Source organism: Cyprinodon tularosa, unplaced genomic scaffold (genome assembly GCF_016077235.1).
Source record: "Cyprinodon tularosa strain WSP-4 unplaced genomic scaffold, ASM1607723v1 ctg873, whole genome shotgun sequence".
NCBI lineage: Eukaryota > Metazoa > Chordata > Actinopteri > Cyprinodontiformes > Cyprinodontidae > Cyprinodon > Cyprinodon tularosa.
The window spans coordinates 143,308-161,224 of record NW_024039644.1 but is presented as its reverse complement, the minus strand read 5'-3'; the positions used below and the strand labels follow the sequence as shown (position 1 = coordinate 161,224).

Genomic DNA, 17,917 nt, shown 5'->3' with positions numbered 1-17,917 from the left:
CACGCAAAAAATGATGTCTTCTAATAAATCATATGCTCAGTGCTATTCCTGAAGGCTTCGAATAAAACGTCCTGACAGTGCATTATGCAGGTGAAGGGTCTTGACAGTGCAGGTCTGCAGCCAGACCCCTCAGAAATAAATTAATGATAAATAATTTAAGATAAGCATTGGAACAGAAACTGCAACCAAATTTGCAGTTTTCCGTTACCTATGATTTAAAAATTCCAAAGGGTTCTTAATGTGTAAAATGATGAACTTTTGCCCTGAACTTTTACTTCTCTAATGTTAATGTAACCATGCCCGCTGTGTAGGAGGCTTTCTGGACATGTGAAACTGCTGGTGTGTTTGGTGTCCACTAGATGGTGCTATAATCCAATCCTAATATCTGTTTCTGGGAAGAAAAACTCAGAAAAAAACCACAGCAGTGAAAATATAGGCTATGCTGGCACGGATGACTGACCATGAGCTTTTGGAGCTTCATATAGACCTAGACATGACTTCAGTCAAACTTCAGCTTCTTGGCGAGCAAAGGGAACTAGATGCTGACTTGTAATATTTATGTATTTTTTTCATTTTCTTTTGGTTGAACAAAACTAACATGACAATATAAACTGAGATCCTTCCGTCCGATCTCTTGTTTTGCGTTATAATGCATTTTTTCTCACTGGCAGCCGTGTTTATCTCTATTACGCACGGCCTCCCCAAAGTTGCGCGCTCGGATAAATGCGCCTCCAGGTGCGACGTGAGCTCCTGTCCCAGCCCCAGCTGTCCCGGTGGTTACGTCCCGGACAGGTGCGGCTGCTGCCTGGTGTGCTCACCGAGAGAGGGGGACCCCTGCGGCCGCAAGAACGACTTACCGTGCGGGGACGGCTTGGAGTGCACGGCGCGCTCGGTCGCTGCTGCAGAAAAGCGGCGTGGCGCCTCCAGGGGGGTCTGCCGGTGCAAGCAGGACCATGAGGTCTGCGGCAGCGATGGGAAAACCTACAGCAGCGTTTGTAAGCTGAAAGCGGCCAATAGAAGAGCCGCGCTGAAAGGGAGAACCGCGGTGAGCCAGGCGCACAAAGGACCCTGCTCAGCTCTGGGTGCAGGTAGGACCTGCTGGGACATCTGATATTAAATAAAAAAAACATAATAATAATTTGTCTTTTACAAACAGTGCAACTGTGTTATTGATTCATATTAACTGTAATGCAATCATTAAAAGTATTTGACAGAAAAATTGTGGAGTGAAAAGTGACAGATGCAAAGAAGGTATTTGACTCTTAAAAGGTGTCTCTTTTTCTGAAGCTATTTGAAGTGTACAACCAATGTTGTAGAATGTTTTTATTATTATTATTGTTTACATTAGTTATATGATGAGGCCAAAAACTGTTTGAAATCACTGCTATTGTGCAAAAAAATATTTGACTTTCCCGGTTTTGTGCCCAATCTGCTGCGCGCAGTGAGGAGGGAGATGCAGGGAGTAAGTAACCAAGGACTCATTCTGCTGTAATATGTGTAGAATATGGTTAAATCATGCAGGGTATGTCTCAAATAACCCAGAATATGTAAAGCATGGGCTATAAAGGACGATAATATTGTAAAGCATGGCAGAAAAGTTCCAAACAGGAATTACATCCTGATAAATTTAAAGATTTCTGGAAGAATTTCACAGGTTGACTGAGTACAAAGGGCTTGGTGTAACATGAGGTTGGAGAGCAGCTGCATATCTGTCTTAATTTGTAATTAAAACTATTAAGTGCTTTTAATCATTTTCAGAGATTTCAAAAGATGGAAATTAGAAACGTGACTGTAATGAAGAGCACCCTTACCACCACATGTGTTGATCACTCTCACAGATGTGTTTTTTTTTTCTTTTCTCAAAATACTGATTTTATAATAGAACAGCAAAAGTCCTTCATCACCAAATTAGATTCAACGTCCAATTGGTGAAGTTTCTATAATTAAAACTTCTCCTACTTCATCACTCAGGGTCACAGTGGTCCCTATCTCCAGCAGTTTATTTGCAAAAGTTGAGGTCACCAGTTTGCCGCAGGGCAACGCAGAGACACACAACCATGCACACACACTCACACCTAAGGACAATTGCAAGCTGCATATTAACCTAACAGTCATGTTAGGCCACAGGGACCAATGTCTTTGTATACTTTCTTCTAGTAACTATCTGAAAAGTGTGGCATGCATTTGTATTCATTCCGCCTGAGTCAGTAGATAGTGTTTGGTTCCAGCTGAAAGCTTTTTGGGTATTTCTCCACCCGCGTTGCACATCTAGATAGTGAAAATTATGCCACAAAATCTTTGCAAAACAGTTAAAATATGATCAGCATGGTTGAGGAGCATCTGTGAACATAGTTTCTCAAGTTTTAAGACTTTGACAGGGATAATGAAGGACATGGATATATTTTAATCTAATATGTAACAACCCCAGCCCAGCACAGCAATAGATCGGTCCCCAAGAGCCAAAAGAAGTGATAAAATGTAGAAGTTGGGGTTTGCGTTGCAGCCTTTTCTGTGTATAATGCAGCTTGTTTTCTCAGGTCGTTCTCTAACCCGTTCCGGCAGCCCTCGGTACAAGTTCAACTTCATCGCAGATGTCGTGGAGAAAATAGTCCCTGCGGTCGTCCACATCGAACTGTTTGTAAGGTGGGAAATCTTAGAGTAGATTTAAAGCAAATCTCGATGTTTAACCAAATGTTCCATACAGATAAATTTGAGCTTTCCAGGGTACTGCTTTCTTCCTGATGTTGAAATGTTGTTAGCTTCACTACCTGCAGCACCATTCAAATATAAAATCAGAAGATAAAATGAGAAAACCTTTTTCCTTCTGTTTCCCCTTTGCAGTCATCCCCTGTTTGGCCGCCATGTGCGTCTGTCCAGCGGGTCTGGTTTCATCGTGACTCACTCGGGTATGATCGTGACCAACGCTCACGTGGTTACCACTACTGGCTCAGTGATCGGGAGGCCGCAGCTGCGAGTCCAACTCCACGATGGAGATGCTTATGAGGCTGCAGTGAGAAATGTAGACAGGAAGGCGGACATAGCTACAATCAAGATCAATCCACAGGTAAGCGGGATGGTGTGGATGGCTTCTGGTCTATTCATTTACCTCTGCGATTGTTTATCGAGCTAGCATGAAAATTCTAACCCAGCTACATAACAGATATGCCTGCGAGGCTTTCAGAAAGTTAGCGGAAATGCTTTGGTAAACACTGAGTCATGCTCCAGCACTAATGTGTGTATTCTCACACCCACATCCCAAATACTTTGGCTGTTTTGCTTGCATGAAAGTGTTTCCCTTTCTCTCCTCATCTCTAGAAGGATTCTTTCTTTTTTTTTTTTTTTTTTTCCCTGACTTCCTGACCACAATGTTTTTCTGGCACTTGCATTTTTCACTCTTTTAGTTTTTTTTTTCCTCTATCTCGCTCTCCTTTGGAAAACAGAAGAAGCTCCAGGTGCTCTCTTTGGGCAGTTCAGCTAACCTGAGACCAGGGGAGTTTGTCGTGGCCATCGGCAGCCCCTTCGCCCTGCAGAACACGGTGACTACAGGCATCGTCAGCACTGCTCAGAGAGATGGTAAAGAGCTGGGCATCAAGGACTCGGACATGGACTACATCCAGACTGATGCCATTATCAATGTGAGCACACAAACACACACCTCAGCGAATGCATTGTTCAATAATCCAATCGTTTAGAGTTAACTTCAGTGATAAGCTTAAAGTCTTTGGGATTGTAAGGCCTCCTTGTCATCGTCCTAACCTATAGCTCCCTTTTCAAATTCTCAACCAAGGTTCAAGTCCAATTTAAGGCTGGGCAACTTCAGAACATTATAACCTTAAATCAAAGGAAACATGTTAGACAAATTAAACAATCACTTTATACCAGAATCTACCAGATGTATGAACGACTTTGGGCTTCACTTTATAATCATTTTACATTCATATTGATTATGACCAAGAATTTAATGTTGCTATGTTTTTTTTGTTCTTTTCTACGTCCATCATGCTTGAAACAAGTATGGCAACTCTGGAGGTCCTCTTGTTAACCTGGTAAGTTATATTTTTATGCACCCTATTTGAGGTAGTTCTCACATTTAAATCATTCAAAGTAATGAAAAACTCGAATTAAAGTGACAAGCCTTTTTGCTAAAATAATTTAGGTAAAGTCTTTCAATTCATTTGAGTGTTAAACATATTTATATAAGCAACTAGATCTAAATTCTGTTGTTTTTTTATGCAGATAATATTCTAGATATTGTGTATGTAATTCTGATGCTATTTTAAATACACAAAGAAAAATATATTTTTTTATCATCTTTAGAATGTTAAATGTTACTGTGATATTACTTGTGCTGCTTCTTTATCTATTGTTACTCATACTACCATGCTTCCTTTTCCCCATGTATAACTGTTTAAGAGCTCAACACTGGAAATCTGTTCAACTTAACCTGTTGAAGAGCACATTCATCTCATAAATACCTAGTATCTTTTTGATCAATTGTTCCTTCTGTTTTTATTATATATTTATTTCCGTAGGAGTAAATGTATGTACAGTGGGGGAAATAAGTATTTGACCCCTTGCTGATTTTGCAGGTTTGCCCACTTACAAAGAATGCAACAATCTACAATTTTAATCATATGTACATTCTAACAGTGAGAGACAGAATCCCAAAGAAAATTCCAGAAATTCACATCATATGAATTTATAAAAATTGATAACCATCTGATGAGGAAAAACAAGTATTTGACCCCCTACCAAATGGCAAGTATTCTGGCTCCTACAAGCCAGTTAGTCTTTCTTTAAGAAACAGCCCCAATCCCAACCAATTATCTACATCAAATACACCTGCCTCACCTCATTACCTGTATAAAAGACACCTGTCAACACCCAAACAACCAGCATCCAACATCACCACCATGGGCAAGACCAAAGAGCTTTCTACGGACATCAGGGACAAGATTGTTGATCTGCACAAGGCTGGGATGGTCTACAAGAGAATCAGAAAGCAACTTGGAGAGAAAAGATCAACTGTCGGTGCAGTTATCAGGAAATGGAAGAAGCACCACACCACCGCCAACCTCCCTCGGTCTGGGCCTCCACACAAGATCTCGCCTGGTGGGGTGTCCCTGATTATGTGAACGGTGAGGAATCATCGCAAAACCACAAGCGGGGAACTGATGAATCAACTGAAGGCAGCTGGGACCACAGTTACAAAAGGAACGGTTGGTAACACACTACGTCGTCATGGATGGAAATCCTGCAGCGTACGCAAGGTCCCCCTGCTCAAGAAGAAACATGTACAGGCCCGCATGAAGTTCACCATTCACCACCTGGACGACTCAGAAGAGGCCTGGAAGAAGGTGATGTGGTCAGATGAGACCAAAATAGAACTTTTTGGCCTCAACTCAACTCATCGTGTTTGGAGGGCAAAGAACACCGAGTACAACCCAAAGAACACCATCCCCACCTTCAAGCATGGTGGTGGCAACATCATACTTTGGGGGTGCTTTTCAGCCAAGGGGACAGGACAACTCCATCGTATTGAGGGGAGGATGGACGGGGCCATGTATGGTGGAATTCTGGACCAACATCTCCTTCCCTCAGTGAGAGAGCTGAAGATGGGTCGAGGATGGGTGTTTCAGCACAACAATGACCCTAAGCACACCGCCAAAGCAACAAAAGAGTGGCTGAAGAAGAAACACATCAAGGTTCTGGTGTGGCCTAGCCAGTCTCCAGACCTGATTCCAATTGGAAAACTTTGGAGGGAGCTTAAAATTCGAGTTGCCAGGCAACAACCTCGGAACCTGAATGATTTGGAGACTGTCTGCAAGGAGGAGTGGGCCAACATCCCTGCCGAAATGTGCACAAACCTAGTCACCAACTATAAAAGCCGTTTGACATCTGTGCTGGCCAATAATGGCTTTTCTACAAAATATCAACATACTGTTTGGTAGGGGTTCAAATACTTGTTTTTCCTCATCAGATGGTTATCAATTTTTATAAATTAATATGATGTGAATTTCTGGAATTTTCTTTGGGTTTCTGTCTTTCACTGTTAGAATGTACATATGATTAAAATTGTAGATCCTTGCATTCTTTGTAAGTGGGCAAACCTGCAAAATCAGCAAGGGGTCAAATACTTATTTCCCCCACTGTAGCTTTTTCATATCTAGGATATTAACATAATTTTCCTCATAAACTATTGTCAGCAAATGACTAGGAGAGTCAATCAAATTTCTTTTATGTTTTTTTGAGCACCTATGTTTTTACGTCTGTCCATTTCTGTGCATCCATTTTGAATGTCATGTACTTTCTTACATACAGTATCTTGCATTTATTTTGTCAGAGCATATAAATGGTTAATGGCCTGTACTTATAGGTCAGGAGACTTGACGAAACTGCTTTATATTCATTCATTCAGTCACTCACCCATTCACTCACACACTGATGGTGGCAAGCTACATTGTAGCCACAGCTGCCCTGGGGCTCACTGACAGAAGCAAGGTTCCCGTACACTGGCTCCAGCGGGCCCTCTGACCGCCATCAGTAGACAATGCAGAGGATAGTGTCTTGCCCAAGGACACAACGAAAATAAAATCCAGGGCCGGGGCATGAACCCTCAAACAGGGCATGGCAAACTCCTGCATTCAACACATCATCGCCCTCCAATCCATATAAGAGTTTCTGAAGATCCTTTAACCTTCAGAAAAGTTTTGGTTTTCTCTCCAGTGCTTGTTTTTGTAAAGCTGTGGTTTATGGTTGAACACAAAACTGCCTCCTTTTCCTGAGTTTTAAACATGTTTTTTTTGCGAGTAAACCATGGTTCAAAGTAAACTGGATTAACAAAGTACATCTTCTTAAAAGATGGTCAGACACTGGACAGAGAGAGGAGGAAAAATAAAATTTAGCCCAACGAAAAACACTTAGAGAGGCAAAAATATTTATCTGGACCATATTATACTTTGACAAGAAAATGTTTAATCTTAAAGAAACAGGGAATAATTCATGACACATGTCCAGTACTTCAGGTGTATTTTCTTACAGGATGGCGAGGTCATAGGCATTAACACCCTAAAAGTGACAGCAGGGATCTCCTTCGCCATCCCCTCAGATAGGATCAGCCGCTTCCTCACAGAGTCACAGATCAAACACAGCAAAGGTAAGGCTATTAGGTTGAGCAGGGGTCATTTCTTGAAATAACTAAAGTTATTCACTATTTTTTGACCAATGTGTTAATCACTTGTTCTTGCCTATGTGACAGAAAAGACCCAGCAGCTTAGGAGGCGCAAGGAGGAACCTCAGTCTGATACAGGTGAAAAAGGCTCATGCTGCTTTACTGATAAACATATTATGATCATATATAATAAATGCAATAATTGTTGGTTGCTTTTAGAAGTGAAGAAATACTTTTTAGGCATCAGGATGGTGACAATCAGCAAAGTGTGAGTTCAAAACATAAACACCACAGGACATGGTAAGATGATTGTTTAGTTATGATGGATTGTATCTGTGCTCCAGTTTAATGAGAGAGCTGAAACTTCAAGATCCGGACTTCCCTGAAGTCAGCAGTGGTGTTTTAGTGCAACAGGTCGTACCTAACAGTCCAGCTGAGAGGTATGCTGCACCATGTTTTTATAACTTGCTTTAAAAGATCTACACCTTTATTGTTAAATTAGCCCAAGATACTTTGGGAGAAATAAGTGTAAAATAGTTAGCTTTACTGTGTATGGGAACATGGTCATATTTCTTGAGCCTCTTTCCACCTTTTGTCACATTAGAACTACAAACTAATGTAATCTATTAGGATTATATATACATCACGTTATAGAGGAGCAAAATTATACATGCTTAATATGGTATGAATCATACTTTGGGCCGGATTTATCAAAGGTTTGCGTGTATAAAAACGTGAGCTATTTCACTGCGCACGCTAAAAAATGTACAAACTGATCTATCAACAGCGTGCTAAAAGGATTTGGTCTTTAAAACGTGCTAAATAGCGCCTCTTATCCATTTAGTACTTTTTCTGCAATGAATATTCAATATTGGGCGCAAACCACAAAACGCGCAAAACCATCATTTAAATAGGGAGTCTCCAACAGTTTTGCACCTGCCACCAGTTACGCAATCGCTCTTGTTAAATCACCTGCAAACCATGGTTCAGCCCCTCGCGCAAAATTCCAGTTTGCGAGCGCAAATTACTGCACGCAAAATTGGATCTTGATAAATCCGGCCCATTGAAACAAAAATATTGAGTAATAGTTTGAGGGAAAAACTTTAAATTATCTGGATAATCAATGGACGATTTCATAATATCATATTTAAAATGCAAATAGATTTGTTGTTGTAATGTGACAAAGTGACCAAATATTTATAGGTTAATAATACATTAAAAAGGCAATGCAAACTGGAAACTATAATTGTAGAAATATATATAATCACAATTATGTCCTTTTGTTTTTTATCAGTGGAGGCATCAAGCCGGGTGATGTTATAGTGAAGCTAGATGGACAGCCGGTTCACACCACTGAAGACATCCACAAAGCTCTGCAGAGCGATCTGCCACTACTTCTGGAGATTCGTAGAGGAAACAATGACTTATTGTTTAACGTTCAGCCTCAACTCTTGGTACATTGAAAAATAGGTTGGGATGTTTGTTATCAGTAGGAGCTTTCTAGTGAAATGAAGTAACTTGAGGCAAAATATGTGAAAAGTCTTTAGGAAATACTGCAAGCAAACAACTGCTGCCAATTCCAAAAAAGAATATGTTGTTATATTTTTACTTGCAAAAAGTTTGCTTTTTTTTTTTTTTTTTTTTTTTTGCACAATGCTTTGCAAAAGTATTCAAACACTTTGACTTGTTTATATTTTGTCTTGTTCCAGCAACAGTTATTGATACCGACATCTTTTGCAACATCTACCAGATTTTCTACCAGGATTGCCCTTTGTTTAACATGTCCCTCCTAAATGAAAGTCTTTCCGCAGGATAAAGCTGCCACCGCCGTGCCGCAGTGTAGTAATGTTGTGGTCAACTGTGTACGTTTTCTGCTGTATATATATTTTCTTTTTTTTCTGTTAACCAATAAGGTAGATTTTAGTCTCACCAGACAGGATTTGGGACAAAACTGCAAGCACAACTTTTTTATGGCTTTTCTTTTCCCATAAAACCCAGATTTTTGGCTTTCAAGGCCGATAATAAACTTGGTAAATAATTCTGCATTCTTCAGTGACAATGGGTCTCTTTACTGCTTCTTTGATTCACACTCTTGCCTTCTCACGCTGAAGCTTAAATAAAATGATGGATATTGTTTTATAACCCCATCTATGTAGCATTATGACTTAAATGACACACCGTTGGACTTCGTTTGTCAGTCATTTTGACAAATATGGTACGATCACTACTCAGGGTGCTTCTGAGTATAATGTGCTACACCGTACACTGAAGATGCTTTAGATTAAGATTGTGAAACAGTAACAAGTGTCTGGCTAAAGGGGTGTATTTATCTGTCTGGTCTGCTGGACACCAGCTGCAAACTTCTTTCCACTGTTTATGTCTTTTCAGGCCTCATCCTTCCTCTTTGGCTTGGAACAACACCCTGTTAATTTAAACAACCCTTAGCCAAAATTTTTGTAAAAATAGACCTCAGTGACATACAAGGAAAAGCTCTGACAGGGACATTCTGTATTCTCTCCTGTTTTAGTGTAAATGATCTGGTGGAGCATGTTAAATCTTTAGACCCACAGAAGCTGAAAGTGTTTCAGGGATGTTTAGTTTATATGATAAATTCAACAAGGAATCCGTTTTTTTGTTTAGGTTTTTGCATCACTAGTGGCTTGTTATTGTACAGTAGTCTGACAGGAAATGGGGCACAAGAGAGGGAGATACATGCAGCAAAGGCATAAGCCTACGTACATGGTCGTACGCGCTAACCACTGCACCACCCAAGCTTATGCTTGATTTGCTGGGTTAACATTGACCTCATAATTAAAGAAAATGTGTTTATAGATGGCAAGTAAACCCTTTCTATTTATATTATAGACATTATTACATTATAATTGCCATGAGACCACCGCCACCTTCAAAGCTTTTTTTTAAAGGAAATAGAATCTGTTCAGCTTATTTAAACAAAAAAACAAGCTCTTAAAAGGAGAAAGAAAAAAGTTAAAATTATGGCCAAAGCATCATTCAGTGGTCATTGAAGACCCTGTGTGTATTTCTGTGGGAGTGTCTCTGTTGTGGATCTAGCTATTTAAGAGTACTTTTCATTGTTGGCAATAAAAGATCCCTCCTACATTTGTGGGTCAGAGAGTGGACACAGCTCTTTATCCATATAAAGTCAAACTGCTCATTTAGTGAGCTCACATTATATGCAATAAACTTGCTGGATTTTAAAAAGGCACCTGTGCTGGATGGATGGATACAAATAGATAGATAGATAAAGATAGATATAAAGATAGATAGATAGATAGATAGAGACATATAGATAGATATAAAGATAGATAGATAGATAAAGATATAAATATAGATGGATAGATAGAGATATAAATATAGATAGATAGATAGAGATATAAATATAGATAGATAGAGAGATAGATAGATAGAGATATAAATATAGATAGATAGATAGATAGAGATAGATATAGATAGATAGATATAAATATAGATAGATATACATAGATAGATAAATATAGATAGATAGAACATATTTTTTGCCACCTTGAGGCCGAACATAGAACCGACATTTTTAATTCTCAAATCGGCCACTAGATGGCGTGTTGGTATAGAAATTTACTCCTGACGTGGCAAATTCAAAGTTTTGACCCTCTGAATAGTTTCCAATGTAGTGCGAAAAAACAACAACTTCGGTTTCAACAGTTTTGTTAGTTAAAAAAAAAAAACAAAAAAAAACGGTTAATGTGTGTCACTGACATTTTTTTTCTTCTAATTATTTATCCCACTCACATGTAGGTTTTAGGTTTTCAATAAAATTTTCAAATTAACTGTTTTATTGTGACTAGAAATTAGATCAATATAGTTTGTTCATCCATGTCCCAAAACAAACATTTTAGCTATATCATAGTAGCTATATTCAGTTTGAAGTTTAACCAATTTTCTGCCATCTTGTAAAACTGTAGAACTCAGATTTCTACAGCGAATCTGCAATAAACTAAAGATAATAGTACAGCTGGTTTTGGAAAAGACACAAAGGTATTTGTAATCATCCCCTTGCTGATGATTAATAAACTTTCCAATTGGGAGTCATTGGTATATTTATGCTCCCAATTGGAGGAGTTATTAGACAGCATGGGGTTAATTTCCACTGTTATGCTGATGATATGTGTCTATTAATCCAGATGAAGCTAACACATTACATAGATTACAGGCATTGCTTGAAGACATAAAAACCTGGATGACTCTTAACTTTCTGAGACTGAATGCAGTCAAAACAAAAGTTATAGTCTTTGAACCAGAGTCCTTGAAAAGAAGCTGATTAGTCAGTCACTTCATTTGGATGGGATTAAACTGATTTCAGGTAATAAAGTAAAAAATATTGGTGTTATTTTTGATCAGGACCTGTCATTTAATTCCCATATGAAAGCGGTTTCTTGATTTCTTTCTTTTATCTGTGGAATATTGCAAAAATAAAAATATATATATATATCTTGTGGGGTGATGCTGAGAAACTAGTCCATGCATTTGTCACTTCAAGGCTGGACTATTGTAATTCTTTACTATCAGGAAGTCCACAAACTTAAGTTAAAAGCCTTCAGCTGATCCAAAATGCTGCAGCCAGAGTTCTGATGAAAATTAAAAGATCATATCTCTCCTATCCTGGCTTCTCTTCACTGGCTTCCTGTTAAATCAAGAATAGATTTTAAAATCCTCCTTCTCACAAATAAAGCCTTAAATGGCCAAGCATCTTATATCAGAGATATAATTGTTTCTTTTGTTCCTAACAGAGCACTTCGCTTTTTAGTTTACTAGTTTCCTAGAATTTCTAAAAGTAGAATGGGAGAAAGATATTTTAGGCTCCTCTCCTGTGGAATCAACTACCAGTTTCAGTCCGTGAGGCAGACACCCTGTCTACTTTTAAGAGTAGGCTTAAAACTTTCCTTTCTGATAAAGATTATCCTGAGCTATCTCTATAGTTATGCTGCTATAGGCTTAGACTGCTGGAGGACATAGGGACCCCTTTTGATTGTCCTGCTCCATTCTATCTCTATACTCGAGTTCTGCAGTATTTGTTAGTTAAATCTCTATCATTATGCTGTCTCTGCTATTTCTCATTATAGTAGCTTCATCTTGTCTGTTCCTGTTTAATGATTATTTAAAGTTGTGTATAGAGATTAATGGAATTGTAATGTAAAATATTTCGTCTTACGAGGCAGTGAAGTTACATTATATGTTACAGTCAAGTTACAATATGTCACTGGGATCTGCAACAATGATAATGAATAATACTTGCTGGACATACTGCTTAGACTTTTTGTTATCTGTTGAAAGAAGGTATCATAGTTTCACAGGCCCGAGCTGCTTCCATCTGCCTGGGAAATGATTTTCTCTGAATGACGCGGTGCTTCGCTGATCAGAGATAATGTAGGTAGTTTATGGTAAAATGAGGAAAGGAAACACAAACCTGCTAAAGTTTCTAAATCACAGAATCAGCCCATTATCTACACACAACCACAGTCCACATAGTGTTGTGCAATATTATCATCTAATCTCTCACAGCCATAACAACTTAACAGAAGCAAGGAACGGCCATATGAGCTCATAAACAAAACTTTTTCTGAAATCTCTTCTCTGCATATTCCTTTTCAAATGTGGTTTTATCTGCTGTTAAGGTTTAAAGCTGGACATGCAAGGAAAGCCTGTGACAGCATCTCCGGTTAATCTTACCTTCAGTGAATTTATGCTGTCCTGGAGCTACATAGTTTTGCTTTCTTTTTTAGATTTAATGAGGTCTGAAATTCCATGAATGCCTCTGAAAGCACAATCTGTTTTAGTGGCATTTGGTCTGAATTTACTGTGTTATTCAGAGCAAGAAGAGACTGCAGGAAGCATATACTATGTCCGTAAGCATCTGGATCTTTCATATCATTTAATATGGTTTTGTATTTTGTTAGGTTCTTCAAAAAAAATGTAAAACACACTGATACAAAAATAAAATAAATGCACTGTAAGACAATACAAATAACAAACTACAGAATCATGCAAGCATTTGAGTGATGCATAGGAGGCCCAAGTACAAATGCCAGAGGACCATGTTGTCTAATGCACCACTGGCAAACTCTGCATGTGTAGGATAGAACATGATAATTTCAAACCATTTTTATTATTGCTGTTGCTATCTGGGAAACGCGTTATCACACTGTTGCTGGGGTTTGATTGTTGATTGATTGATCAATGAGAAGTTATTGTTTTTAGCTTGGCTGCATCTAGACCCACATTACCTTAGTCTAAATATAGACTAAATGCGGGCCTGTTCTCCAGACATGCCTGCAATCACAATGGGGATTTTTCCTAATTAATAGAGGAAAATAAGAATAATCCTGGATATTTTTTTAAAAGCAGTTCCCAAACTCACACAGAGACATAGCTCTGTTGAACTGTCCATCCCACCTGCTTTTAGCAGTAATGATTTTATGGGATTCTTTATAAATAAGATTGATTTTATTAAAAATTAGATCATTAGCACACCTCTACCTACAATTGGTTTATCTCTGGAAGGTGAGGCAGTATCTGACTAACCATAGAATCTGAACTGGGTTTAGACTGCTTTGATCCAGTTGAACTTTCAGAGTTACCAAAATTATTGTCTTCATCTAAACCTTCATCTTGCACGTTAGATCCAATTCAACAATGATATCTAAGGAGGTATTCCCTTTGATCTTGTCCTCCATTTTAGATGTGATTAATCTATCCCTGTTACAGGGATACGTACCAAAGGCTTTTAAGGTTAAACTTTTACTTAAGAAACTGTCTCTTGACCCAGATGACTTGGTTACCTGTGGAGTACCACAGGGATCAGTGCTAGGACCAATTGTCTTTACTATATATATATGCTCCCAATCAATAGAATTATTAGACAGCATGGGATCAATTGCCACTGTTATGCTGACAATTATCAGCTATATCTGTCTATAAATATAGATTAAGCTAGCCAAATACATAGATTACAGGCATGTCTTGAAGACATAAAAACCTGGATGACTCTTAACTTTCTGCTCCAAAATGCAGACAAAACAGAAGTTATAGTTTTTGGACCAGAGTCTCTGAAAAAGAAGCTGATTAGCAAGTCACTTCATTTGGATGGGATTAAACTAATTTCAAATAATAAAGTAAAAAATCTTGGTGTTATTTTTTATCAGGACCTGTCATTTAAATCCCATATCAAAGAGGTTTCTAGAATTTTCTTCTTTCCTCTGCAGAATATTACAAAAAAATTGAAATATCCTGTCCAGGGGTGATGCTGAGAAACTAGTCCCTGCATTTGTTACTTCAAGGCTGGACTATTATAATTCTTTACCATCAGGAAGTCCACAAACTGTAGTTAAAAGCCTTCAGCTGATCCAAAATGCTGCAGCCAGAGTTCTGATGAAAATTATAAAGAGAGATCATATCTCTCCTATCCTGCTTCTCTTCATTGGCTTCCTGTTAAATCCAGAATAGAATTTAAAATCCTCCTTCTCACATATAAAGCCTTAAATGGCCAAGCTCCATCTGATATCAGAGATCTGATTGTTCCTAACAGAGTACTTACCTCACTCTGCAGGTTTACTAGTGGTTGCTAGAATTTCTAAAACTAGAATGGGAGGCAGATCTCTTAGTTATCAGGCTCCTCTCCTGTGGAGCCAACTACTAGTTTTAGTCTGTGAGGCAGACACCCTGTCTACTTTAAATGGTAGGCTTAAAACCTTACTTTTTGATAAAGCGTATTAGTTAGAGTGGCTCAGGTTATCCTGAGCTATCTCTATAGTTATACTGCTATGGAGGACATAGGAAAACCAACCTAAATTATTGACTTTGAAGTATGGCACCCCCCTGCCAGATGATCCTGTGGCAACTGTCCTGTTTGCATTGTGTCATTGACTCTTTGCAACCCCTCATACTGAGCATGTAGGCAGCAATAGTGGAGAGGAAAAACTCCCTTTTAAAAGGAAAAACCTCCAGTAGACCCAGGCTCACTGTCAACAACCTTCTATCATCCTTATTTTTGTTGGACTGCAAGGGGGCGAATTCCTATCTGCAAAAAAGTTGTGCTAAATATAGGAAAAGTAAACAACAATACCACAAATGGATGAAGATGTTTTTGCGGTGTGGCGGGAAGTTTGCGCTTGCAATCCAGAGGTTCTGAATTCAAGTTCCACTCCCATTGACTGCCACTCTGGGTCCCTGAGCAGGACCCTTAACCCCGCTCTGCTCCCCTTGCTACACAAGGGGATGGGTTAAATGCAGAGTTCATTTCATTGTACTTGTGACAGTGTAATGACAATAAAAGCTGTAAAAAAAATAGACGAAAGTTGTGGGTTGGATTTCAGCTTAATTCTGTCACATGATGATGTGTTCCTGGGCAAGGCACAAGGCACTTAAAACACTTAGCCCCAAATTGCCTAATATTTTACACATTGAATGCTAGCTGTTTGTGAGTGCCAGTGGGTTAATGTGGTGCAATGTAAAGCTCTTTGAGTGATCATATACTTTAAAAAGACATACATGAAATCATTTTTACCATTAATGACCTTCGGAAAAAGTTTTGCTGCGGAGTAAGAACACACAAGACTAGTGCAGGCAGTCAGAAAAACAGATGGCTGTGTGACAACAGGATAATAAACTGTAAGCCCTCCTAAACAGTTTGATTATGTTTTTTATCTTAGACTTGGCACAAATATGGTTAACTTCTCTTACCCATAATTGAGACTAATTGTAGAGCATAGGAGCCAGGAGAAGGAAAGCTCTGAATCCCTTTCTGGATCTAAACCATTTTAGAATGACAACTAGAGCTCCTTTTCTGACTTATGTGTTAGTGTAGAATAGCACAAAGAAATTAGGTGATTTCAGATGAAACGCCACTGACCTATTTTTTCTGTTGTTTTGTGAGGTCATGGTCCCTATTTCAACCATGATCATTTATACGGAATCATTTTTATGGCTATATTTTTGGATGAGATAACTAGGGAGGGTTCTACATTGGATTACGTTATCAACCTCAAAAGTGTGTGCTGATTTGTCAGCACAAGAAGGAGGAGAGGGAACAGGAGAGTTAAACATTGGTCATTCCACATGCACAAACAGCTGTGACATCCAGAAAACTAAGGAAAGGCAGTAGATATGGAAGTGTATTGTTAAGGAGGAAGGAGGACCTGACTTTCAAATGCAATCTATGATAGTGAGATCATTCCAGAGAAAGACAGAGAATGAAGTGGAACCATTTTTTCCCTGCAAAGTTTGAATTAAACCAGAAGGAGAGAGCTGATGAATCAGTATGCAGCGGTACGTACTACCATCACTGCTACATTTTACCTTTTGTTGTACAGATACTTTTTTGAAATTAATGCCAGAACGTGAGCACATGACATAACGACATAATGACTTAGGCAAACTTTATTGTCTAATCCTATGAACTTTAATTGCATACAGGTTTTCAACAGTGAATGAGAAGATTACAACAGTGAAATGTCCTTTACCATTTATAAAGTGCAGCAGTGATCAATAATGTAGACAGTGTAGGAGAAAAGGAAACCCATTTTAAAGTCATGGTGCAAAAGGCATTGATATGGAAAGGTTCTGTGCAGTGCAAAATAAATAAATATGATGCAAAATGCAGTAGAACATTGAGTTATGTTCTATTTAAAGAGATTATGAATCAGCCATCTTGGTAGTGACATTAGTTCAAGTACTCTGTCGTTCCTCCACTTAAAAAATGACCAAAAATACTGTTTGTTTCTCTTCATTTACAAAATAATTTCTTATTAATGTTTTGAAAACAGCTGCTATATAAGATAGGTTAATTTTATGGGATTCTTTATAAATAGGATTGATTTTATTAAAAATGAGATCATTAGCACACCTCTAACTACAATTGGTTTATCTCTAGAAGGTGAGGTAGTGTCTGAGGTAGCCATAGAATCTTAACAGGGTTTAGACTGCTTTGATCCTGTTGAACTTTTAGAGTTGGCAAAACTATTGTCTTAATCTAAGCCTTCAACTTGTATTTAAGATCCAGTTCCAACCATGATATCTAAGGAGGTATTCCCTTTGATCTTCAGGGTTACCTGTGGAGTACCACAGGGATCAGTGCAAGGACAGATTCTCTTTACTATATATATGCTCCCAATTGGTAGAATTATTAGACATCGTGAGATTAATTTTCACTGTTATGCTGATGATACCCAGCTATATCTGTCTATTAATCCAGATGAAGCTAACCCATTATGTAGATTTCAGGCATGTCTTGAAGACATAAAAACCTGGATGACTCTTTACTTTCTGCTCCAAAATGAAGACAAAACAGAAGTTATAGTCTTTGGACCAGAGTCTTTGAAAAAGAAGCTGATTAATCATTTACTTAATCTGGTTGGGATTAAACTGATCTCAGATAATAAAGTAAAAAATCTTGGTGTTATTTTTGGTCAGGACCTGTCATTTAAATCCCATATCAAACAGGATTCTAGAATTTTCAATTCAATTCAGTTTATTTATATAGCGCCAAATTCACAACACATGTCATCTCAAGGCACTTTACAGTTCAACCAGATCATACAGTCAAATTGATACAAAGTTTTCTATCTAAGGAAAACCAGTTGATTGCATTGACTCATTGACTCAAATACAATCCCCCACACTAAGCATGCTTGTAGCGACAGTGGAGAGGAAAAACTCCCTTTTAACAGGAAGAAACCTCCAGCAGAACCAGGC

General features: G+C 38.4%; 1 protein-coding gene across 1 annotated transcript; it reads left to right on the top strand.

Annotated features, from left to right (window-relative positions):
• Window positions 1-523: 523 nt before the first annotated feature.
• LOC119775476 (serine protease HTRA3-like) lies at window positions 524-8,804 on the top strand. The gene is made up of 10 exons (XM_038273471.1): window positions 524-1,088; window positions 2,538-2,643; window positions 2,842-3,064; window positions 3,441-3,635; window positions 4,014-4,046; window positions 7,042-7,156; window positions 7,259-7,309; window positions 7,391-7,439; window positions 7,516-7,611; window positions 8,466-8,804. Exons 1-10 carry the CDS (start codon window positions 650-652, stop codon window positions 8,632-8,634), a joined length of 1,476 nt encoding a protein of 491 aa, XP_038129399.1. The 5' UTR covers window positions 524-649; the 3' UTR covers window positions 8,635-8,804.
• Window positions 8,805-17,917: the final 9,113 nt, after the last annotated feature.